This window comes from Sus scrofa, chromosome 10 (genome assembly GCF_054392235.1).
Source record: "Sus scrofa isolate SSC_HxYL_T2T_F1_AM1 chromosome 10, Sscrofa_HxYL_maternal_Yorkshire_Landrace_v2.0, whole genome shotgun sequence".
Classification (NCBI taxonomy): domain Eukaryota; kingdom Metazoa; phylum Chordata; class Mammalia; order Artiodactyla; family Suidae; genus Sus; species Sus scrofa.
The window spans coordinates 18,022,925-18,046,875 of NC_139392.1; the positions used below are offsets into that span (position 1 = coordinate 18,022,925).

Genomic DNA, 23,951 nt, shown 5'->3' on the forward strand with positions numbered 1-23,951 from the left:
ATTATGTAAGTAGGGCACAAATATATTCACACTTATAAAAATTCCAACTTTACCAACCAACTTCAAATGTCTTTTGATTATTGATTATGACCCCCAATCCTAATCTGCCCTATTGTTGGTTTAGTGGGTATTTTATTTTTTATGAAGTTTTGTCTTTTTGACTTCTTTTTTTTTAGATGATAATATATTTTATTTTTAGAAACCAATTGTGAATCTTATAAAAAAAAGCACATAGGATAGTGATAAGATAATTTCTACCTAGAAATCATTCAAAATTGCTGGAAGGCAGAAATTTTTAAGATGTATGTCCTGTCTACTCTTTGAACCATAAGCAGAATGCTGAGCTTCACTCATTCACATGAATATTTACTGTGTTCCTACTTTGCTGCAGGTAACTGTGCAAGTGTGGTCTATATGCCACACACTGCTCTCTCCCTGGGGATCCCAGTCTCTGGACTCACTGAGGTTCAGGTTCTTCATGTCTCCACGCAGAAGGAATTCAGCGAGAGACAAAGTGATAGGCAAGAAACAGGTTGCAGGTTCGATCCCTGGACACTTGCGAGAGATGCAAGCCGGCAGGCACGGAAGCTCTGCCTCTTTTTGAGTTCTTTAAGACATGGTTTCTAGGAGTGCCCGTCGTGGCTCAGTGGAAACAAATCCAACGAATAATCATGAGGATACAGGTTCTATCCCTGGCCTCACTCAGTGGCTTAAAGATCTGGCATTGCCATGAACTGTGGTGTAGGTCGCAGATGTGGCTTGGATCTGGCGTTGCTGTGGCTGTGGTGTAGGCTGGCAGCTGTAGCTCTGATTCAACCCCTAGCCTGGGAACTTCCATGGGTTGCAGGTGTGGCCCTAAAAGAGGAAAAAAAAGGGGGAAAAATGGCTTCTAAAACTAACTTTTTAAAATTCACATATGATTTGAACAATTTTGCTGTTAATAGTCACATGTTAATTTACCTTTAATTACTCTCTTTAACTCCATAGAATGCATGTCATAATTTATTTATTATTGAAGGACATTTAGAAAATATTTTCAGTATTCAAACAATGTTGCATCAAATACTTTGCTACTGCATTTGGGGAAAAAAGTGATTTCATAGTAATTAACATTTTAAAGCTAATTTATTAAAACAAAGTAGGAACATTTTAGTAATTTTACTAGCCGCAAAAATATATGAAGTTGGTTTACAGAAAAGGGGATAGAAGTGGGAGAAGCACGTACGTAAAGCCTTCCTTGAAAGCATTTAGGTTCACTCCATTCCATGATGCAAATTATTCTGGGGTGCCATTCCTGTTGGGGTGTTGGGGTGTTTCACAGGTGTATGTTTTTGTCTTATGTGCGATCAGAACTAGATGGAAAATGGCCTAAATAATGCAGAACAGAGACAGGAAAGGAATGCTCGGGTGTGACCACGAGCGAGGGCAGCTTCTGCATCTCTGTTATCTTCTATGGTGTGACTGGGAGGGAGCCAGAGCCACCTCTATGGCCTGTACGCAAGAAACGCTCAACAGACACATATCTGCTTCTCTGCTGGTGTTCACGGGATCAGAGTTGTGCCTGTAGCAAATATTCCTGGAGAAAAGGATAGGCTCTTCTTTGGGACTTTTTAGAATTCGGAACCTGACTAAGCTTGAATGGAAGTATGAGTGAAGGCAGGTAAGAAGCAGCTGAGGTAAGGAGGAGGATTTCTGTGGTCAAAGCTTAGCGAAGCGGATGCCCAGAATGTGTTTGCAGAAAAGTGAAACTAGCTGAGCCAGATCGTTCTAAAAATGGAGCTTTCAGAGTTCCCGTTGTGGCTCAGGGGTAACAAACCCAACTAGTATCCATGAGGATGCAGTTTCCATCCCTGGCCTCGGTCAATGGGTTAAGGATCTGGCATTGACGTGAGCTGTGGTGTAGCTCACAGATGCGGCTCAGATCCTGCATTGCTGTGGCTGTGGTATAGACCAGCAGCCGCAGTTCTAATTTGACCCCAAGCCTGGGAACTTCCATATGCCACAAGTGCGGCCCTAAAAAAACAAAAATAAATTAAATAAATAAATGTGGAGCTTTCTTAGGAGGCCATGGAGCCAGTGGCCAAGTGTTTTTAGGAATCCATTATCATAAATGCAAAAGGTGCAGAAAGCAAGAATTTGTCTAGGGTCTTAGAAAAATGAGCGTGAGCCTCCCTCTGGCTGATCCCACCCCCACCTTCCCAACACGTTTCCTAATTGTTTTCCAGACTGGCTTGTTTTTTTTCCTTTCCACTTTCCTTGTCTTCAGGATGCTTTGATGTCGAAACAGCTTTTTTTTTTTTTTTTTCAGAAGACCCAAACACCTGCAATTAACTCATGGAAGGAGACTGAGGTTTGACAGTGGATTTGGGGGCTGTGAGGCAGGACCTTAAATCATTTGCCCTGACATCCAGAGGACCTGGAGGCAGCCTACTCACCTTTATTCCAGGATGCCATCTTTAGATGTCTACAGAGACCACCTGTGGAGTTCCCATCGTGGTGCAGTGGAAACAAATCCAAGTAGGAACCATGAGGTTGCAGGTTCGATCCCTAGCCTGGCTCAGTGGGTTAAGGATCTGGCATTGCCTTGAGCTGTGGGGTAGGTCGGAGATATGGCTTGAATCCTGTGTTGCTGTTGCTGTGGTGTAGGCCAGCAGCTGTAGCTCTGATCCGACCCCTAGTCTGGGAACTTCCATATGCCTTGGATGCAGCCCTAAAAAAATGTAAAGTGACCCTCTGTGATGGTGTTTAGGGAATAGAGAAGAAATAGTTTTCACAAGGGTGGAGGGTACAGTCTTCATTTTGATCTGAACTCTGAAGGTCTCCACACTGAGGGAACAGAGAGTCTGGCCATTTAAGTAGGGCTGGGATGAAGAGACTGCTGGAGGAATGTTTCAGAAAATATTTCCCTAAGACCACAAGATCTCCTACCCCCAAATTTTTAATATAAAACTCAAAACCACATTACAAGCATAGTTTTGCTGTGGCTCAAATCCCCCCAGCTGTGCATGTTATTTTGTGCTCTGAGCTTCAGTTCTCTTTTTCCGAAGAAATAATTGAGAAAAAAATGTAGGTCGTGATTAGCACAGTGTCAAATACAATAAATGTGCTTCCTCCCTATTCCAGTGAAGGATAATATTGATGATGAAGACATTTCTGATGTCAATAAGCCAAGTCTGTTGTCCAGACTGACCTTGTCTTTTTCATAGACTCTGGGTTACCCCTCTGATCCTCAGGCTCTTCATCAACAGAACGGTGAAAACAATAACTTTCACTTATGGTTGTTTTTTTTCTTTTTTGTCTTTTGTCTTTTTAGGGCCGTACCCTCAGCATATGGAGGTTCCCAGGCTAGGGGTCTAATTGGAGCCGTAGCCGCCGGCCTATGCCAGAGCCATAGCCACACCAGATCCCAGCCTATTTCTGCAACCATACCACAGCTCATGGCAACGCCACATCCTTAACCCACTGAGCAACCTCATGGTTCTTAGTTGGATTCGTTAACCACTGCTCCACGACGGGACCTCCTGCTTATGTTTTTTAAATGATTTTTATTTTTTCCCATTATAGCTGGTTTACAGTGTTCTGCCAATTTTCTACTGTATAGCAAGGTGACCCAGTCACACATACATATATACATTCTTTTTCTCATATTATCCTACATCCTGCTTCATCACAAGTAACTAGATATAATTCCCAGTGCTCTACAGCAGGATCTCATTGTTTATCCATTCCAAAGGCAATGGTTTGCATCTATTAACCCAATCCCCAGTCCATCCCACTCCCTCCCCCTCCGCCTTGGAACTTTTGCTTACTGAGTTGTATGTGCGAGCCATTATTCTAGATCTGTTTACATATGTTAACTAATTCATTTGATGCTCCCAGTTTCACAAGGTATGCGTTATTTTTGCTTTTATATACAAGGTAACAGAGAGAGGTATCAATTGGCACAATGTCACAAGGCTAGTAGGTGGTAGATTCAGAGTCCAGCTCCATGTGGTTTAAGTCCCAGAGCACACTTTTTGGATAACATTAAAATGTGAAATTGTGGAGTTCCCATTGTGGCTCAGTGGGTACATGATGAACATTGTGGTACATCAGTATCCACGAGGTTGGGGGTTCGATCCTTGGCCTTGTTCAGTGGGTTAAGGATCTCGTGTAGCCATGAACTGTGCTGTCAGTTGCAGACATGGCTCAGATCCTGCATTGCTGTGGCTGTGAGGTTGGTTGGCAGCTGCAGCTCCAATTCGACCCCTAGCCTGGGCACTTCCGTATGCTGTAGGCATGGCCCTAAAAAGAGGAAAAAAAGTAAAATCAATAAAGAACATAGCAGTTGCTTGGAATATAATCATTGTGGTGGGAAAATGAGTGCTAATGATAGAGACCCCTCTCTAGGTAGGATCATGTGATTCATTTTCCTCTGTGGAAGGTGGGTGAACCCTCAAAGGTGCCACTTTAAGTCTGAGAAAGCCAAGTGTAAGTGTATCTTTTCCACCTGTTTTCCCATCTGAGCTGGTGGAAATGAAGGCCTTTGAGGTGACAGAACCTGCAGGTGTAAAGCAGAGAATGCCCTTAAATTTCTCCTGGAACAGAGCCAAACAGGGAGCCTCCTACATGTACTGGACTGCGATGTGGATGAAAGTCAAACTCTTTATGTGTAGCTGTTACATTTAAGGGTATATTTCTTTTTTTTTTTTTTTTTTTTTTTGTCTTTTTTGCTATTTCTTGGGCCGCTCCCACAGCATATGGAGGTTCCCAGGCTAGGGGTCGAATCGGAGCTGTAGCCGCCGGCCTACGCCAGAGCCACAGCCGCGTCTGCAACCTACACCACAGCTCACGGCAACGCCGGATCATTAACCCACTGAGCAAGGGCAGGGACCGAACCTGCAACCTCATGGTTCCTAGTCAGATTCATTAACCACTGCGCCACGACAGGAACTCCAAGGGTGTATTTCTTATTGCAGCATAGCATAGCCTGTCCTCACTACAGAACAATTAAATGGTAGTAATGATTACTTTTTTTTTCAAAATATAAATAGCCACGAAAGGAAAATATCACAAAGTTAATATGAAATATGTAGGATTCTTTCTTCTTGAGCAATAAAAAAGAAATTTTGAGGAAGTGCCCCTTGTGGCTCAGCAAGTTAAGAACCCAACTAGTATCCATGAGGAGTTGGGTTCGATCCTCAGCCTTGCTCAATGGGTTAAGGATCCGGCGTTGCCATGAGCTGTGGTGTAGGTCGCAGACATGGCTCGGATCTGGCATTGCTGTGGCTGTGGCGTAGGCCAGGGGCTGTAGATCCGATTCGCACCCTGCTTAGGAACCTCCGTATGCTGCAGGTACAGCCCTAGAAAGCAAAATACATAAATATATGTATATCTCGAAGCCCAGAGCTCAAGAAATTGGTCACATGATAATGGGTAGAGACAGGAAGGAAGGAGAGGAGGTCAAAAAAGGGAAGAGGAAGGGGTCCCAGGGCCATCATGACCTGTGGAAAGTTGTGAGGCCCCCACTGCATTCTAGCACCTCAGGTCAGCGCCCCAACCTTCTCCACTGAGCCTCAGCATCAAAGATGGACCTCATCCATGGAGGTGTGGCCCTAGGAGCTAAAGGTCTTCTAAGAAACCAATCTAACTACTGAGGCCAAGTTCATGCTCCTCCCTGCAGACTCAAAGCCTCAGGGTGAACTCGGCAACTATTGTCCTAGCTTCGTAGGCAGGGGTAAAGGCAAGTTTTTTTTTTTTAATAGGGAAGATTTTTCACTAGTTGTGTAAAAAACAGAGTAAACTACTGCTTTTCTTTCTGTCCCTCAGCAAACTGGAGAATGTTTGGTCACCTTCCCCTGTGTCATCATCACTACGCTGAAGACTTCTCAGTGTCCTGCATAGAAGGGAGCCAGGGATGACCAGTAAAGGTCATGGTACCTTCAGAGACAATTGAGCAGAAGCAAATGGTCCTTTTTATTCTCAGGACGTGATGGATCTGAATAACACGGAGGGACCGCCGAGCTCCTGGGTGTGAGGTAAGGAGGTGCTTGGCATCAAGTGGGAAACGGGGTCACTAAAACCGTCATTAAGGCGTTCCCCTCATGGCTCAGTGGAAGCGAATCGGACTAGCATGCATGAGGATGCAGGTTCCATCCCTGGCCTCCCTCAGTGGGTTAAGGATCTGGCGTTGCCGAGAGCTGTGGTGTAGGTCACAGACACTGCTCGGATCTGGCATTGCTGTGAGCTGTGGTGTAGGCTGGCAGCTGCAGCTCCAATTGGACCCCTAGCATCTGGGAACCTCTATATGCCGTGGGTTCGGCCCTAAAAAGACAATAAAGAAATACAGAAATATCCTGAGTTTGATAAAAAGTGTTCTACCCACATTCCTAGACCTGTAAAAAATGACCAAAATATGCTGGAAAGCTGCAGAGTATAACACTACTTTGATACATGCCTAGATTTTTTTTTTTTTTTTTGTCCTTTTTAGGGCTGCATCTTCGGCATATGGAGGTTCCCAGGTTAGGGGTCTAATTGGAACTATAGCTGCCAGCCTACACCACAGCCACAGCAACGCCAGATCCGAGCAGCATCTGCGACCTACACCACAGCTCATGGCAACGCCAGATCCTTAACCCACTGAGGGAGGCCAGGGATAGAACCCGCAACCTTATGGTTTCCAGTCGGATTTGTTTCTGCTGCACCACAACTGGAACTCTCACACCTAGATTTTAACCCTAATTTTACCTCTTTATCTGGACAAGTTACTCAGCCTTTCTGGAATATTCTTTCTTTCTCTTGCTTTTTAGGGCTGCACCTGAGGCATATGGAGGTTCCCAGGCTGGGGGTTGAATTGGAGTTGTAGCTGCCAGCCTACACCACAGCCACAGCAACATGAGATCTGAGCCTTGTCTGCCACCTACACCACAGCTCACGACAACTCAGGATCCTTAACCCGCTGAGCGGGGCCAGGGGTTGAATCTGTGTCCTCATGGATGTTAGTTCGGGTTTGTTACCACTGAGCCACAACGGAAACTCCCTACATTGTAAATCTCAATTTCTTTAGCAAAGACAACATTTTAAACGGTAGTGAGCAAAGTGACTTTCTCTAACCAGCAAGCAGGTGGCTGTTTCATTTCCATTCTGAAAAATGACCCCCTCCTGCCCAGGAGGGGAGGGCTGGAGAAGGCTGATGTCACACAGTCCCACATAAAAGCGTCCTTTGGGCTCCCGCAGGCAGTTTGGAAACAGCTGGAGGAATGAGTTAGGTACTCATTTTTTTTTTTCTTTTTTTTCGATTCAGACACAGACACAGCTGTTGAGCAAAATGCAGACTCCCCAGAAAAGCCCAAGCCTCAGACCCTTCAAGCAGAGGAAGAGCTTAGGTAAAGTTCTCAGAGTATTTGTCTGGGTTTGGGCCCTCGAGACAGGGAAAGACGAGGACACGGACTTCTGCTCCAGGCTGATATGTTCATTTCATCTTACGTGTTCACAGCAACCAGAAGAGAGGAAGTGGCTGGAATCCGGGTGAAGTTCCCTGGCAAGATCCCGGTAAGACTCCACTGTGGCTCCTCAGCCGGGCCTGTGATGTCCCCTTCTTTGAGAAAACAAAACCCGGAGCTGCTGTTGTGGCTCAGCAATCACGAGCCCAGCTGGTAACCATGAGGATGTGGGTTCGACCCCTGGCCTCACTCAGTGGCCCAGGGATGCCGCATTGCCGTGAGCTGTGGTGTAGGTTGTAGACGAGTCTGGGATCCCATGTGGCTATGGCTGTGGTGTAGGCCAGCAGCTGCAGCTCCGACTGGACCCCTAGCCTGGGAACTTCCATATGCTTCAAGTGCAGCCCTAAAAATCAAAAGAAAAAAAAGACAAGACCAAACCCAGGCAGTGACCCCCTTCTCTCTATTCCAAGTTTCTAAGACACGGAGACTGAGGCACATTCTTGGGCATTTGCTTCGGGAGAGATTCAGGTTGAAACTCTTGACAGGTGATAGTGGAGCGCTACCCCAGGGAGAAATTCCTGCCCCTGCTGGACAAGACCAAGTTCCTGGTCCCCCAGGAGCTGACCATGACCCAGTTCCTCAGCATCATCCGGTAGGTAACAAAGTGCACGCAGGGGCCGGGGGGTGGAGGTGCGCCCTGTGGCCCTGGGCTTCTTGGAACAACGGGAGATGGGCTACAGCAGAGAGACAGGGAAGGATGTGGGCTTCACCTTTTCTCTTCAACTCTGCCTTTTAAAAGGATGATGTTGAGTTCCCGTTGTGGCTCAGAGGGTTAAGAACCTGACTAGTGTCCATGAGGTTGCAGGTTTGAACCCTGGCCTCATTCAGTGGGTTAAGGGTCCGGCGTTGCTGTGGCTGTGGCGTAGGCCAGCAGCTGCAGCTCTGATTTGACACCTAGCCTGGGAACTTCCATGTGTCGCAGGTGCAGCCTTAAAAAGAAAAATAAAAAGGGATGATTTCATGAGTAAGCAGTCTTAAAAAGAAGGAAAGTACTTTGCTACAACCCTGTAAGAAGCGAGAACCCCCAATGTTGATACACTGGCTATTTTTTCTTTTGTTTCAACATTTTGCTGGTACTTTGTTTTCGTTTGTATCTTAAATTTCTCCAAGAATTTTTCAAAGGAATCTTTGAAACCAAAGGCTTCTGTTTTCAGCTATTTTAAAAGCCCAATGACAGCTTTTTACCTCTAAATAGTTCCCCCTTTGTGGCAGGAAGGGAATTGGGGGGAGGAGTGTGCTGTCCACCTGCTGGAATCATTGAGCGGGAGAACCAGCCCCTCCCCACATCCCACTTCCCCTGTTCCAAACGAGGGGAGGCCAAGTAAAGGAAACGCTGCTGACTTAAAAGATGCAGCGGAAACAAATCCGACTAGCAACCATGAGGATGCAGGTTCGATCCCTGGCCTCACTCAGTGGCTTAAGGATCTGGCATTGCCATGAACTGTGGTGTAGGTCGCAGACGCGGCTCAGATCCCACATTGCTGTGGCTGTGGTGTAGGCTGGCAGCTGTAACTCTGATTCAACCCCTAGCCTGGGACCTTCCATATACTGTGGGTGTGGCCCTAAAAAGCAAAAAAGAAAATAAAAATAAAGCTTAAGGGATTGAAGTTGTCACCTGCTATCTGAACTCTAAAAAAAAAAAAAAAAAAAAAAATATATGAAACTAAAAAATAACTTACTTAGGGCTCCACAAATATGGCTTAGGTGGTGAGTCTCCCTGTGCTGGAAACAACCTCTCAAATTTTTTGGCTGATGCAGACAGTTTTTTGAGAGCATTTATTGTGATTTTTAAAAAGAGCTTTGGGGGAGTGTCTGTCGTGGCTCAGTGGTTAACAAATCCAACTAGGAACCTTGACGTTTTGGGTTCGATCCCTGGCCTTGCTCAGCAGGTTAAGGATCTGGTGTTGCCATGAGCTGTGGTGTAGGTCACACACTCAGCTTGGATCCCACATTGCTGTGGCTCTGGCATAGGCTGGTGGCTACAGCTCAGATTAGACCCCTAGCCTGGGAACCTCCATAGGTCGAGGGAGCAGCCCTAGAAAAGGCAAAAAGACAATAAAAACAAAACAAAAAAGCAAAAACAAACCATGAGCTTTGGGAGTTCCCATTGTGGCTCAGAGGTAATGAACCTGAGTAGTATTCATGAGGACATGGGTTCGATCCCTGGCCTCGCTCAGTGGAGTAAGGATCTGGAGTTGCCGTGAGCTGTGGTGTAGGTCACAGATGTGGCTTGGATCCCAGCATAGCTGTGGCTGTGGTGTAGGCCAGAAGCTGTAGCTCCAACTCAACCCCTAGCCTGGGAACCTCCATATGCCTCGGGCGTGGCCCTAAAAAGACTCAAATAAAATGAAATAAGCTCTCTTAGGACACTCTGCATTCTTCTCAGACCAGCTACACGTGAGGTTAATCCATGGAAACAGGTGATGCGGAAAGGAAACCACAATCAGGTGTAGATCCCAACTCCCATCAGCCTCTAGGATGCTGGGGTACAGCAGTGGCTCCACCAAAAACTGAGTTTGGACCCCATTTCCCCCTTTTTTCTTACAAATCCCCCTCCACTTTCCATGCACTCCCTGTTCTTCATCCCAGTCATCTTGATCTTTCCATGAAGGCATTGAAACCTACTGATCTGAACCACCCATTAGGTATCAGGCACTGTGGGTTTCCACACAGAGAACAATGACCGAAACAGACAAAACCTCCTGCCTTGAACATCTTCCAAACTGGGGACTCCTCAGCCTTTCATGCAGTGAGAGCCTGATGGAAGAGGAAAGGAGACGGAGGTGCAGTTTGGGGACACAAGAGCCCCACCTTCAGCTCCACCCTTTCCGTGCAGAAGAGAAATTGCCCACCCCGTGGGAGCAGTGTAACCGTCAGGGCTCAGTCTTTATCCAGTGTTGTTTAACCAGGTTCTGAAACGGTTTCCTCTCCCGCTCACCACATAGACTTAGCCGAGATGGGAATGCACTGGCTGTGCCTCTCATGTTTGGGTGGAGGGTGGTGAGCCATCACCAACAGATTCAGCTTGCTCTGCTGTCAGAACAGTTCGGAACCCCTGTGAAGTCCAGCCAGACGTGGCTGCACCTGCATCTTTAACCCCGGGAGAGGAATTTTAAACTTTTGTATAGTAATTCCCTTCCAGATGTCTTTCCAAGGCTGCATAATTGACCTGTTAAAACACACAGCATTAGGTGTTTTCTTTGCATCACTCAGGAAATTCTTTAGTTTAAATTTGGAGCCAACAGAGGCATACTTGCTTAGCATTTTTGAACTGAGAATATTTTTTTTCTCAGTTTTTACCGATGGGATTGTCTTACAGTCTGAGCTCTTCTGAGAGTTCCAAGACATTTTAAATCTCTTTTCAGCCAGTTTCTTTCTTTCTTTTTTTTTTTTTTTTTTTTTTTTTTTTTTGTCCTTTTAGGGCTGCACCCATGGCATATGGAGGTTCCCAGGCTAGGGATTGAACTGGAGCTGCAGCTGCCAGCCTACACCACAGCCATAGCAATGCCAGATCCAAGCTGGAGTCTTCGACCTACACCACAGTTCATGACAACACCAGATCCTTAACCCACTGAGCAGGGCCCCAGGGATTGAACGCTCAACCTCATGGATACTAGTTGGGTTTATTACTGCTGAGCCACAACGGGAACTCCTCAGCCAGTTTCTAATAGCTCTTTTACTTACTGTGGGGAAACAGCTGCTTTAGGCAAGTTCTTTAATGTCTTTTATTATTATTTTTATTTTAAATTATGATCAAATCGTATCTGAACCACTTTAAGCACATAGATCAGTGGCATTAAATAGATTCATGTTGTGGTACAACCATCCCCACCTTCTCTCTCCAGAACTTTTTATCTTCCCAAAGTGAAACTGTCCCCATGAAACACTGACTCCCCATCCTCCCTCCCCCCGAGTCCCTGGCAATCACTGTTCCTCTTTCTGTCTCTATGAATGTGACTACTCTAGGTACCTCCTGTAAGTGGACTCACACAGTGTCTTTTTGCGACTGGATGATTTCACTGAGCCTAATGCCCTTAAAGTTCATCCATGCTGTAGCGTTTACTTGTCAGAATTTCCTTCCTTTTTAAGGCTCTTTAACACTCCATTGTATGGATGGACCACATTGTGTTCATCCATTCATACACTGATGGACACTCGGGTTGCTCGAACCATAGTCTTTCACTTCTGTGCCTTGGTTTCTTTAGCTGTTATTAGGGAATCAAATGGGCTAAGGGCTGAGGTCTTGTATAAAAAACTAAGTAGCGACCGGATATAAAGCCCTGTTTTAGCCATCAGTCACTGGTGTAAGCACGCAAATAGGTACAAATAACACTTTGAGTGTTCCCGTCGTGGCTCAGTGGTAACAAACCCAACTGGTATCCATGAGGACATGGGCTCCATCCCTGGCCTCGCTCAGTGGGTTAATGACCCGGCATTGCTGTGAGCTGTGGTGTAGGTCGCAGACGCGGCTCAGATCTGGAGTTGCTGTGGCTGTGGCGTAGGCTGGCAGCTGCAGGTCCAATTCAATCCCGAGCCTGGGAACTTCCTTATGCCACAAGCGCAGCCCTAAAAAGACAAAAAAAAAAAAATTAATTTTTTTTAAAAAATGACGCTTTGGAAGACTCCAGACAGCAGCAGGAGCAGCAGGTAAACTGCCTGTGCTTCAAAGCAAGTTCTGCCTCCTTCTCAGTCCTATAGATTCCCGGGCTGCTTCCCAGACCCGCTAAACCAAAATCTGGGGGATGGAGTCCAAGAACCTGCGTTTTCAACAGGCCTCTCTGAGGTCATCCTCATTTGAGTACGAGAGTGGGGTGGTGGGGGCATTTGGGTAGATACACTTACAGTGGCCAAACAGGTAAGAAAGAAAGTCTGGGAGTTCCCGTTGTGGCTCAGTGGTAAAGAACCTTACTAGTATCTCTATGGAGGTGGGTTCAATCCCTGGCTTCACTCAGTGGGTTAAGGATTTGGCGTTGCTGTGAGTTGTGGTGCAGTTTTAAGATGCATCTTGGATCCCGCATTGCTGTGGCTGTGGTGTAGGCCAGCAGCTGCAGCTCCAACTCAACCCCAAGCCTGGGAACTTCCATGTGCTGTGGGAGTGGCCCTTAAAAGAAAAGAAAAGGGAGGGAGGGGGGAGGGGGGAAAGAAGGGCGAAAGAGAGAGAGAGAGAGAAAGCAAGCAAGCAAGCAAGCAAGCAAGCAAGAGACCCTGTGGATGAGGAGCCCATTCTGCGCCAGGCTAACTTTCCCCCTTCCTGCCCCCACACTCGTCCCCACCCAGGAGCCGCATGGTCCTGGGGGCCACTGAAGCCTTTTACCTGCTGGTGAACAACAGGAGCCTGGGAAGCATGAATGTGACCATGGCAGAGATCTACCGGGACCACAAGGACGAGGATGGCTTCGTGTATATGACCTACGCCTCCCAGGAGATGTTTGGCTCCTTGGGGTCGGCAGTCTCCAGGGACCCGGCTGCCCCGCCATCCTCCCCAGCCCGCGTCCTCTAACCAGTGCGTTTGCGCCGACCGGGGGGCTCAGACCTCCCGCGCATGCGGTGATCAGCTCCGGTGGGACCGGGAGGCAAGGCCCGCCCTCTTTCCTTTTTGCGCCCACGCTCTTGGGTGGCTCTTAAGAATTTTGTAACTCTAAGTCTTTGGTAAGTCAGAAGTGGCTAGCTTGCGCCGTGAGCTGGGGAGGTATTTCGAGCATCTCCTGTGGTGGAGGCCAGGCTGGAGGCCCTGGAGGAGTTCGGTCTCCCTGACCTGGGCAGGGGTCCAGTATACGCTCGGGCCTGGAGAACCTGCCCTGTGGACGGATCTCTGTGGGGCGTGGTGCAGCCAGTGTGAACTGCCTGTGTGTGTTGGGGGGGGGGGGTGCAAGGGGAGGTGGCCTTACCTGTGTCATTAAAGAAATTGCTGTATTTCCATGGCATCCACCTGACTTGGTTATTTCCCCCTGTATTTTTTTTTTTTTTTTTTTTTTTTTTGGCCACCCTGAAGCACATGGAGTTCCTAGGCTGGGGATCACATCTAAGAGGGCAGCTGCAACCTGTACCAGGGCTGTGGGAACGTCAGATCCTTAACCCTTCCCAGGCCGGGAATCAAACCTGAGTCCCAGGAGATCCCCCTTGTGGCTCAGTAGTAATGAACCCGACTAGTATCCATGAGGACACAGGTTTGATCCCTGGCTTCTCAGTGGGTTAAGGATCTGGCGTTGCTGTGAGCTGTGGTGTAGGTCACAGATGCAGCTCGGATCCTGCATTGCTGTGGCTGTGGCGGTGAACTTCCATATGCGGCCATGGCTGTGGTCCTAAAAAGAAAAAACAAAACCAAAAAAACCTGCTTCCCAGCGCTCTCAAGACTCTGCCTATCCTGTGGCACCGAAGTGGGGACTCAATCCCCTTATATTTTGTAGTCTGTCTGTGCCCCACATCCTCCAGTATTTTCTTTTCTTTTTTTTTTTCTTTTTTGGCTGCCCCTCAGGGTATGGAGTTCCCAGGCCAGGGATCAGATCCGAGCCACAGTTGTGACCTAAGCCACAGATGTGGCAACGCCGGATCCTTAACCCACTGTGCCAGGCCAGGAATTGAACCTGCATCCCAGCGCTCCCCAGACACGGCTGATCTCGTTGCTCCACAGCAGGAACTCCTTCAGTATTTGCTGAAGGATGCTTGCTTCCCTACATGTTTTGGCTTTTCTGGCTGGAGCAGGATGTTTTCAGTGGCTCTGTTTACAATGGGCACATCATAGAGATTCAGCAAATGATTTATTGGTATCTCTTTCTCTAGACCCCAGAGTCTCGAATGAGTCTTGCTTTCGTCTATACCCAGACTTCATTTATTTCACCAGACCATTTCCTTGCCACCTCCACCAGAATAATCTGGGCCAATTTCTCTTGAACAATGAAAACTGTAACATTAAGCCAAATTAAACTAACCCATATATCTTTTTCCCTTTTTTTTTTTTTTTTTCTTTTTAGAGCCACACCTGTGGCATATGGAGGTTCCCAGGCTATGGTCGAATCGGAGCTACAGCTGCCAGCCTATACCACAGCCACAGCAATGTAGCATCTGAGCCACATCTGCGACCTAACCACAGCTCATGGCAATGCTGGATCCTTAACCCATGGAGCAAGGCCAGGGATTAAACCCAAGTCCTCATGGATAATAGTCGAGTTTGTAACCCGCTAAGCTGCAATAGGAACTCCCAAATATCTTCTGACCTATCTTCCATTTTCTCTTCTGTGTTCAATCTGCTTTAAAACCCACTTTCCTGAAATGTTAATTTGGACTATTTTATTTTTACACATGTAGAGGTTTTATTTAAGTTTTTCACTTGTTACAGTTTCCTGTTCTCTGAAGATATTTTTAAGCTTGTCAACAATTTTAATTAATTGATTAATTTATTGTTTTGGCCATGTCCAAGACATATGGAAGTTCCCAGGTCAGAGACAGACCCATGCCACAGCAGTGACAGTGCTGGATCCTTAACCCACTGAACTACTAGGGAATTCCATTTTTTAAAAAATTATCATTTTCAACATGTTTCTAAGAGCTAGTTTATGCTGGTTTTTCTATTAGTTTTTGTTCATTATACCTTATTTCTTTGTTATCTTTGATTTTGTGCTACTTTTTTCCTTTGAAAATTTATGTGAGATTTTCCAGAGGCTGAGGATAAGCATTCCTTCCTCCAAAGAAGTTTCACATTTACAAATGCCAAGCACCTGCGTACCAGAAATCTGTAACCATTTAAAAGTAAATATGTTGGAGTTCCCATCATGGCTCAGTGGTTAACGAACCTGACTAGTATCCATGAGGACTTGGGTTTAATCCCTGGCCCTATTCAGTGGGTTAAGGATCTGGCACTGCTGGGAGCTGTGGTGTAGGTCGCAGACACGGCTTGGATCCCGCGTTGCTGTGGCTGTGTTGTGGGCTGGCAGCTACAGCTCCAATTCAACCCCTGGCCTGGGAATTTCCATATGTTGCAGGTACGGCCCTAAAAAGGGGAAAAAGTAACGACAGAGAAAGTCAGCTCTTGATTAAAGGAGGATGACATAGGGAGCAGGGTATTCTATGGATGATGAGGAAGGCCTTGCTAAAGAAGTGATGCTGGGAGTTCCCTGGTGGCACAGTATGTTCAGGACCTGGCATAGTCGCTGCTGTAGCTTGGGTTTGATCCCTGACCCATGCTGCTACATGCTGTGGCAGTGGCCAAAAGAAAAAAGAATGGTGCTAAATCAGAGAGCTGAGGGAAGGGATGCTGGTTCCCTCCATGGGAAAGTGGTCCAGCACAGGCAACAAAGGCATCTTCAGGGCCCTTTGGTAGAAAGGGCGGTGTAACAAACAAATAATCTTCAATAAAGAGGACAAAGAGTCCTTTCTTTTCTTTTCTTTTCTTTCTTTAAATTTATTTATTTATTTATTTATTTATTTGCTTTTTAGGGCCACACCTGCTGCATATGGGAGTTCTCAGGCTAGAGGTTGAATTGGAGCTAGCAGCCTACATCACAGAAATATTACAGAGCTGCAAAAAAAAGTGAGAAAACCTTCCTGTACATGTCTGGAAATGTGTCCATAATGTATTAAGTGGAAATAAAGTTACAGAGAGCAGTAGATTAATAATCTCATTTTATAATAAATATTGAAATGTATGCATGTCTTTTTGTGTAAACATTCGGAAAGTTCTGAAGATACAAAACCAGGCATTGTTGTAGCACGGGGGTTAAGAGAGCTGAACATTGGTCCAAAAGGGGAAAAGAGAATGTGATCAATCAGTGGATTCCCAATCTCATACTCAAGATTTCTTAAGTATTCTGCTTCTCTCCAAAGCAGAACTGGAAGGTGCTAATCACATAATTTTCAAGAATCTTCTTTTTTCTTTTCTTTCTTTTTTTTTTTTTTTTTTTTTTTTGGTCTTTTTAGGGCCATACCTGTGGCTTATGCAGGGTCCCAGGCTAGGGGTCGAATCATAGCTGTAGCCGCTGGTCTACACCACAGACACAGCAACATCAGCTCCAAGCCGCACCTGTGACCTACACCACAACTCATGACAATGCCAGATCTTTAACCCACTGAGCGAGGCCAGAGATGGAACCTGCGTTCTCACGAATGCTAGTCAGATTGATTTCCGCTGAGCCACGACAGGAACTCCAATGTGCAAGAATCTTCTTGTTGTGAAGTGGTACCTCATGTAAATAAGCCTACAGGGAAAAGATGCCCGGATCTGCCAGGAAAACTCCAACCCTTTGTAAGTACCCAGAATTTTCCCCATGGAAAACTCAGGTCCACTAGCACCACCAGGTGGCTCCTATCCAGCGCTTGAGGGTCTAGAAGTGGGAGAGGGTTTTCCGATAAACATGTAAAGATCCCAACCATTTCAGACGTCTCCATGGGAGGATATTTCAGAGGAGAGTCTTCTGAAAGGCCGGCATGGGGGAGAGGAGATTAGGTGTAGATGTGGGGAAAGGGTGGCGAGGAAAATTAAATGCGTGTCTTTGATGTGAATGCAAACCAAGAGGCCCCTGAACGAGTCCCCGAGAAACAAGAACTGCTGAGGCCTCAAAAAAGTCACAAAACTCCCTAAGGGAAAGTGCTGTCTTCCCAACTCCTGGCGTTGCCATGGCAACTGGGGGGTCCAAGTGAGGTCATCCCAAAGGCAGGGAGTAGCCCAGGTGGCTGGTGGGATGAGGGCTCAAACCACCAGGAGGGAAATGGAAACCATGGGAGGAAAAGGGAGAGAACTGCTGGTCATGGAAGAAAATTAGTCACAGCTGTTAAGCTATAGCCACAAAGTCTTGAACAGAATTTTTGGCTGAAAAAGAAGGGAAAAGGCTCTTAATGTATTTCCCTCTCGCCTATGTCTTTCATCGGAGGATATTAAAACATTTCACTCACACCAGGCGCCTTTGTTCAGGGAGCAGTTGTGTCCAGCATATGAATCTTGCAGTCAAGTCAGTGCTTCGTGCTGATGGAGAACGCGGGACATAGGCACAAAGACAATGCCTGCGAATCGGCCCTGGTACTGAATATTTGCAACTCATTTGGGCCCCCAAGATTAATCTCCTGGTTTATCAAACTTGTCTCTAATCTCATGAATAAAAAGTAAGGTTAAAGGATGCTTGCCCCTCAAAAACCGTATGGATTGTACGAAACCAAAAACTTAAAATTAAAACTGAAGGTTTTGGAGTTCCCATTGTGGTTCAACAGGTTAAGAACCCTACTAGTATCCATGAAGATTCAGCCTCGATCCCTGGCCTTGATCAGTGGATTAAGGATCCAGCGTTGCCGTGAGCTGTGGTGTAGGTTGCAGACGCTGCTCGGATCTGGTGTTGCTGTGGCTGTGGTATAGGCCAGCAGCAACAGCTTCGATTAGACTCCTAGTCTGGAACCTCCTAATGCCACGGGTATGGCCCTAAAAAGACCAAAAATAATAGTAATAATAATAAAGTAAAATTAAATTAAATTGAATTAAAGACAATTTTCTCACTCTCATCACTTAGGAAATTCTAAGCATTTTAAGAGCTCTGTGCGAAGAAGACTAAGTATATTTTTCTTACTATAAATCATACTCTCACATTTAGAGAAAAGAGAACAAAAACTTGTAAATGATTATTTGGGGGAGGGGAGATAGGAGAGGTAGAGGCCAAAGTAAGGGGGACTTCCAGGAGTTCTCCTATGGTCCAGCAGGTTAAGGATTCAGCATTGTCATGGCAGCTGCTCAGGTCACTGCTGTGGCACAAGTTCGATACCTGATCCCTGGCTCAGGAACTTCCACATGCCATGGGTGCAGCTAAAAAAAAAAAAAGAAAGAAAGAAAAAGAAAGAAAACAAAAGAAAAAGGAAAGAAAAGAAAGGGGAACTTTGCCTCTGTCTTCCATTTCCTCAAAGGTACTTGAATTTTCTATAGTGCCAAGTCTTCATATGCTGCTTATGTGATAAAATTAAGACAGCCTTTTTAAAGAAAAATCTGCACAGAATTCAGCAGTTAGTAGTCAAATTATACTTGCTTTTCAGATCTGATACAAGGATGCACTCATTCATTCATTCATTTAAGTCCTTAATTATCAAGCTCCTAAGGTGCCAGGCATAAGGGCCTCAGCAATGAACAAGTTGGATTTACTTCTTGATGTGATAGAGCTCAGATTCTAATGGGAAAAGACACAGGGCAAACAGCCAAGCTCACCAGGACAGTACTAGGTTGATAAAGGTGCTCTAACCTAAGGATACCTCAGGAGATGCTTACACAGAATGGCCAGGTAAGACCTCCTTGAGAAGGCCAAGTTTAAGCTGAGGCCTGAAGGGCAAAAAAGCTGCCAACTGTGCTTGAAAAGCCATCTGGGAAAAAGAAAGAACTCAGCGGGTTCTTGAAAGAAGAAACTTTCCAATTCAGCATAACTAAGAACAAAGAGAGTCTGACCCGGGCACAGGCTGAGGGATTTTCCAGACATGAGAACAGGGTGTGGAAAGCTGACCCTTGCTTTAAACCCTAAAGACACTAACAAGGCAGTGTCTGGAGCTCCCGCAGTGGCTCAGTGGTCAAGAACCCAACGAGAATCCATGAGGATGCGGGTTCCATCCCTGGCCTCGTTCAGTGGGGTAAGGATCTGGCATTGCCATGAGCTGTGGTGTAGGTCACAGATGTGGCTCGGATCTGGTGTTGCTGTGGCTGTGGTGTAGGCCAGCACCTGAAGCTCTGATTCCATCCCTAGCCTGGGAATTTACATATGCTGCAGTTGCGGCCATAAAAAGCAAAAAAAACAAAACAAAAAAAATCAGTTTCTTACTAGACTGCAGAGCCATGTTCAAGTTGGGGCCAGTCTGACCCTGGATACAGTAAATTTGGAAAGCATAAAGATTACTCAGGCTCTTTGAAAAAGATACTTGAAAGAGCCTTTCTGGCTGACTCTCATGTTTCCATCTCTTGTTCCATGTTTTCCCCTTTCCCACTTTCCAGCGGTTAGGGATTAGTAAGCCCTGCAATGCTTCTGCCAGAGCATCATTTTTCATCCCCGAGGGTCGCACACAGCACCTGCGAGGATGACTCACGCACGGAGAGGAGTCACAGCTTTCTCGCAGAGGCACATAGGAGCCCTGGACAAGGTCATATTGCCTCTATTCCCCCTGATGGTCTTGGAAGCAGCCTGACCATGTGTCCCTGTGATGCTTCTCTGTGGTCCATCCCCAACTATATTATGTATGGCATTTAGGGAGAAGAGAGAGAAGGAGCTGCCAGCATCTCAGGCTGCTTTGTTGATGGAGAACTCCCATTAGGGCATCTTCTCAGAGGAAGACTGAGACTTGGTACCATGACTACTGTAGCCTCTGTTCACTTGCACCAGTTACGTCTCAGAGACAGAGCTTGGGGTGAAACAGAAAGAGCAGTTTTATTGCTTTGCCAGGCAAAGGAGCCCCCGCAGGCTCATGCCCTCAAAACTGTGTTCCCTCTTGCGAGGGGATGGCCAGGGGTCTTCTGGGTTTAGCTTGAAAAACAGGGCTGTTGATAAGGATCAGGTGTCTGCATTCTTCTCCCGCCGCTGATCATTTCAAAGTCATCAAGGCTGGAGTCAGGTGGTCTGGTGACAGTTTCTGGTGGTCTTTGGGGTTATGGCACCTTGACCTTCCCTCTGGAATGAAGATGGCTCCCCCCACAAAAAGGAGGTAGGGTTGGGGACTGTTTCAAAGGAAAAGAAAACACCAGGTGTACAACGTAACTCTAACTAGAAAATAATCATTAGGAAGAGAAAGAAACTAAGCAAGGAAGAAATCCCATGAAAAGCCAGTTAGAGTGGGTCAGGGCGGGCCTAACAAAATGCAAACTGTCTTCCCTAGTTTTTAGCTCTATCACCAAAGAAGGCACATTCATTTAACATTGTCTCTAAGACCACAGTTCTATGCTAATCAACTCCGGCTTTCCTTATCGAGGACAAGAGTTGTTATGTTTTGCTTTGATTTGGTTGTTTTTGGTCATACCCATGGCATGTGGAAGTTCCCGGGCCAGGGGTCAAACCTACGCCCCAGTTTCAGCCTGTACCACCACTGTGGCAATGCTGGATCCTTAACCCACTGAGCCACATAGAAACTTCTGAGCATTGTTATTTTTTTTTTTTTGTCTTTTGTCTTTTTGTTGTTGTTGTTGTTGTTATTGTTGCTATTTCTTGGGCCGCTCCCGCGGCATATGGAGGTTCCCAGGCTAGGGGTTGAATCGGAGCTGTAGCCACCGGCCTACGCCAAAGCCACAGCAACTCAGGATCCGAGCCGCATCTGCAACCTACACCACAGCTCACGGCAACGCCGGATCGTTAACCCTCTGAGCAAGGGCAGGGATCGAACCCGCAACCTCATGGTTCCTAGTCGGATTTGTTAACCACTGCGCCACGACGGGAACTCCATGAGCATTGTTATGTTTTAATAGGAAGCATGGCTTTTGATGTCAAAAATGCCTGGGTCCATATCCCAACATCCTGAGGGATTCTGATAATTCATCTCTCTCAAATCCTGTTGCTTGTTCCTGAAGGGAAATGAGAAAATACACGTAAGGTGATTAACACTGTGTTAGTCAGTCAGATTTTACATTGATAATAAACCCCCAATTTCAGTGGCTTAAAATTCAAGCGTTTTGAAGTTCCCGTCGTGGCTCAGTGGTTAACGAATCTGACTAGCATCCATGAGGACACAGGTTCAATCCCTGGCCTCGCTCAGTAGGGTAAGGATATCGTGTTGCTGAGAGCTTGGTGTAGGTCGAAGACTCGGCTCGGATCTGGTGTTGCTGTGGCTGTGGTGTACACCTGTGTCTATAGCTCTGATTAGACCCCTATCCTGGGAACCTCCATGTGCCATGGATGCAGCCCTAGAAAAGACAAAAGACAAAAAAAAAAAAAAAAAAAAAATCAAACATTTCTTTCTTTTTCTTTCTTTTTCTTTCTTTTTTGTCTTTTGTCTTTTTAGGGCCGCACTCGAGGCATATGGAGGTTCCCAGGCTGGGGGTCTAATTAGAGCTGCAGCTGCCGGCCTACACCACAGCCACAGCAACACCAGGTCCGAGCTGAGTCTGTGACCTACACCACAGCTCACGGCAACGCCAGATCCTGTACCCACTGAGAGAGGCCAGGAGTAACTCCTGGCCCCCCACCCCACCCCAGTCCATCACAGGGGCGGGCTTACTCCCCAGATGGATCCTGGGTTATCCTGGGGCCTCTGTCAAGTTGTCATTCCTCTGGGCTGATTCAAACCTATATAGCCAGATGCAACTTGGATTTTTTTTTCTTTTTTCTTTTTTATGGCGGTACCCACAGCATATGGAAGTTCCTGGGCCAGGGGTTGAACTGGAGCTGCGGCTGCCACCTATGCCACAGCTAAGGCCACACCAGACCAGAGGAGCATTTGCTGCGACTACATCACAGGAACTTCCATATGCCATGGGTGGGGCCGTAAAAAGAGAAAAAATGAAACAAACAAAAAAAGAAATGTTGGAAGAACTGAAATTCAGTTATTCCCCATGAATGAGGGTGGCAGGAAACAGGAAGAGAAAAGGCTGGAAAGATGGGCAGAGTCCTTGGTGTCAGCTTAAGCTGATTAGACTTCATCTTAAGGTAAGATAAGGGTATGGAACATTTTAAAGGAGAGGCCGTGATCAGATTTTGTAGAAAGATTACTCTTAAGATACCCTGGAAATGCTAAGGGAGGAGGATGATGATTGGCTTTTCCCTTTAGAAAGCATCCCTGGTCTGTAGGCGGTCCAGGAGAGGTCTACCAGTATCTAAGGAGGGTTCCATTGTAAGGTGTGAAGGAGGAGACTGATTGAGATGATATGCTTTTTAAAAGAAGCCCTCCTCCTAGAAGAGGAGTTTTAAAAGGTATACGCGGTGAATCAAGCAAGGAGCCAGAGGATCAGCGCCGGGGTGAGAGTCAAGACCGCCGCCATGTCCTCCTTCCGCTTCATCTGCCAGCGCTGCAGCCAGCCCCTGAAACTGACAGAGTCCACGGAAACCTCCCAGGAACGTGCAGCTTCGTTGCTCCACTCTGCTCGAGGGGAGCCAGGAGAACCCCAGGGGGCTTCTTCCGGAGAGGGAGCCAGTGTCATAAATCTACAGGATGGCGCCTCTTGCCTGCCCTTCCCTGGTGGCGGGATGTTCTGGGCCAGTTCTGAGTTCACTCTGCTTGGGAGACTGGGCTCCCTGAGAAGCCTCAACAGCATCCAGAAGGCCATTAGGGACATTTTTGGCATCCTCTCCGGTGAAACGGTTGTGGATCACCCCCTCTGCCAGCACTGTACTGACTGTCTTTTAGAGCAACTGGATGCTCAACTCACCACCACAGATTCTGAGGTTCAGAACTACAGGTGCTGTTTAGAGACCAGGGGGTGGGGGAGTGAGGCTGAGAGGGAGACGCTGCAGAAGCAGCTGAAGGGCCTGGAGCTGGAGGAATCGAGGCTGGTCCGAGAGCTGGAGCAGGTGCAGAAGAACCGAGAAAGGACCACAGCAGATCTGGAGGCAGCCCAGGCGGAGACTGAGATGCTGGACCAGAAGGAATGGCAGTACCAGAAAGACTACAGTAAGTTGAAATGGCAGCAACTAGAACTTCACGACGAGCTGGGCAGTGTGGCGAGGCGGCTAGAGCACGCCCAGACCCGGTGGGACCAGCTGGAGAAAACCAATGTCTTCAGGGCCACATTTGAGATCAGGCATGCTGGTCCTATAGCCATCATCAATAACTTCAGGCTGGGCTCCCTCCCCACGGTCCCTGTGGGCTGGAATGAGATAAACGCAGCCTGGGGACAGACTGCCTTGCTGCTCCACGCCCTGTCCAACGCAATTGGCCTGGAGTTTCAGAGGTATCGACTTGTCCCCTGCGGAAACTACTCCTACCTGAAGTCTTTAACAGGTGACCACGTTGAGCTGCCATTATTTGCAAATGGGCAGCAGAGTGTTTTCTTGAATAACAAATTCGACCAGGCGATGGTGGCTTTCCTGGACTGCATGCAGCAGTTCAAGGAAGCAGCTGAGAAAAGTGAGCCACCACTCTTTTGGCCCTACAAGATTGACGTGAAGAAAGGCCTGATGGAAGACCCTGGAAGCCATGGTGGATTCTGTCCCATCAGGACCCACCTGAACACAGAGGAGGAGTGGACGCGAGCGCTCAAGCTCATGCTTATAAATTTTAAGTCGAGTCTCCTGTGGGTCTCCTTAAGGTATCGTCAAAAAAGACTTTCTTTTTCTCCATGAGGGAGAGACTTTTTTTTTTTTTTTTGCTTTAAAATATTTTGTTTGTGAAAATGGTATCAGATACAATGAAATACTAAAGAACATAACATGTTTTATAATTTAAAAAAAAAGAATGGCCACAGAGGCACTGATTTAAAGTTAATTAAAGAATTGTCCAGAGCAATCCAGAAGTCACTTCTGTCTTTTTTGTTTGTTTGTTTTTTGCTTTTTAGGGCTGTACCCTCAGCATATGGAGGTTCCCAGGCTAGGGGTCGAATCA

At 46.7% G+C, this 23,951-nt stretch overlaps 2 protein-coding genes across 4 annotated transcripts; both read left to right on the forward strand.

The window, feature by feature from the left end:
* The first annotated feature begins 391 nt into the window (after window positions 1-391).
* Window positions 392-13,398, forward strand: MAP1LC3C (microtubule associated protein 1 light chain 3 gamma). 3 transcript variants are annotated; one of them, XM_084979305.1, is made up of 8 exons: window positions 392-539; window positions 2,309-2,350; window positions 2,447-2,538; window positions 5,809-6,017; window positions 7,283-7,364; window positions 7,475-7,530; window positions 7,967-8,073; window positions 12,759-13,398. In XM_084979305.1, exons 5-8 carry the CDS (start codon window positions 7,307-7,309, stop codon window positions 12,979-12,981), a joined length of 444 nt encoding a protein of 147 aa, XP_084835431.1. In that variant the 5' UTR covers window positions 392-539; window positions 2,309-2,350; window positions 2,447-2,538; window positions 5,809-6,017; window positions 7,283-7,306; the 3' UTR covers window positions 12,982-13,398. The 3 variants fall into 3 exon arrangements, with proteins under 3 accessions (XP_084835431.1, XP_003130606.2, XP_084835430.1); XM_003130558.5 differs by lacking the exon at window positions 392-539 and having other exon boundaries at window positions 2,309-2,538; XM_084979304.1 differs by lacking the exon at window positions 392-539 and having other exon boundaries at window positions 2,309-2,517.
* Window positions 13,399-22,390: 8,992 nt separating this feature from the next.
* Window positions 22,391-23,692, forward strand: BECN2 (beclin 2). Its single transcript, XM_003130557.3, has one exon. The coding sequence runs from the start codon at window positions 22,391-22,393 to the stop codon at window positions 23,690-23,692; it is 1,302 nt and encodes a 433-aa protein (XP_003130605.2).
* The last annotated feature ends 259 nt before the right edge of the window (window positions 23,693-23,951 follow it).

Excerpts from the sequence above, each read along its gene's own strand:
- MAP1LC3C (XM_084979305.1), top strand. The coding sequence starts at position 7,307 with ATGCAGACTCCCCAGAAAAGCCCAAGCCTCAGACCCTTCAAGCAGAGG. Across the intron at positions 7,531-7,966 it reads AGTTCCCTGGCAAGATCCCG|GTGATAGTGGAGCGCTACCC; the intron begins GTAAGACTCCAC and ends AACTCTTGACAG. Across the intron at positions 8,074-12,758 it reads CAGTTCCTCAGCATCATCCG|GAGCCGCATGGTCCTGGGGG; the intron begins GTAGGTAACAAA and ends GTCCCCACCCAG.
- BECN2 (XM_003130557.3), top strand. The coding sequence starts at position 22,391 with ATGTCCTCCTTCCGCTTCATCTGCCAGCGCTGCAGCCAGCCCCTGAAA.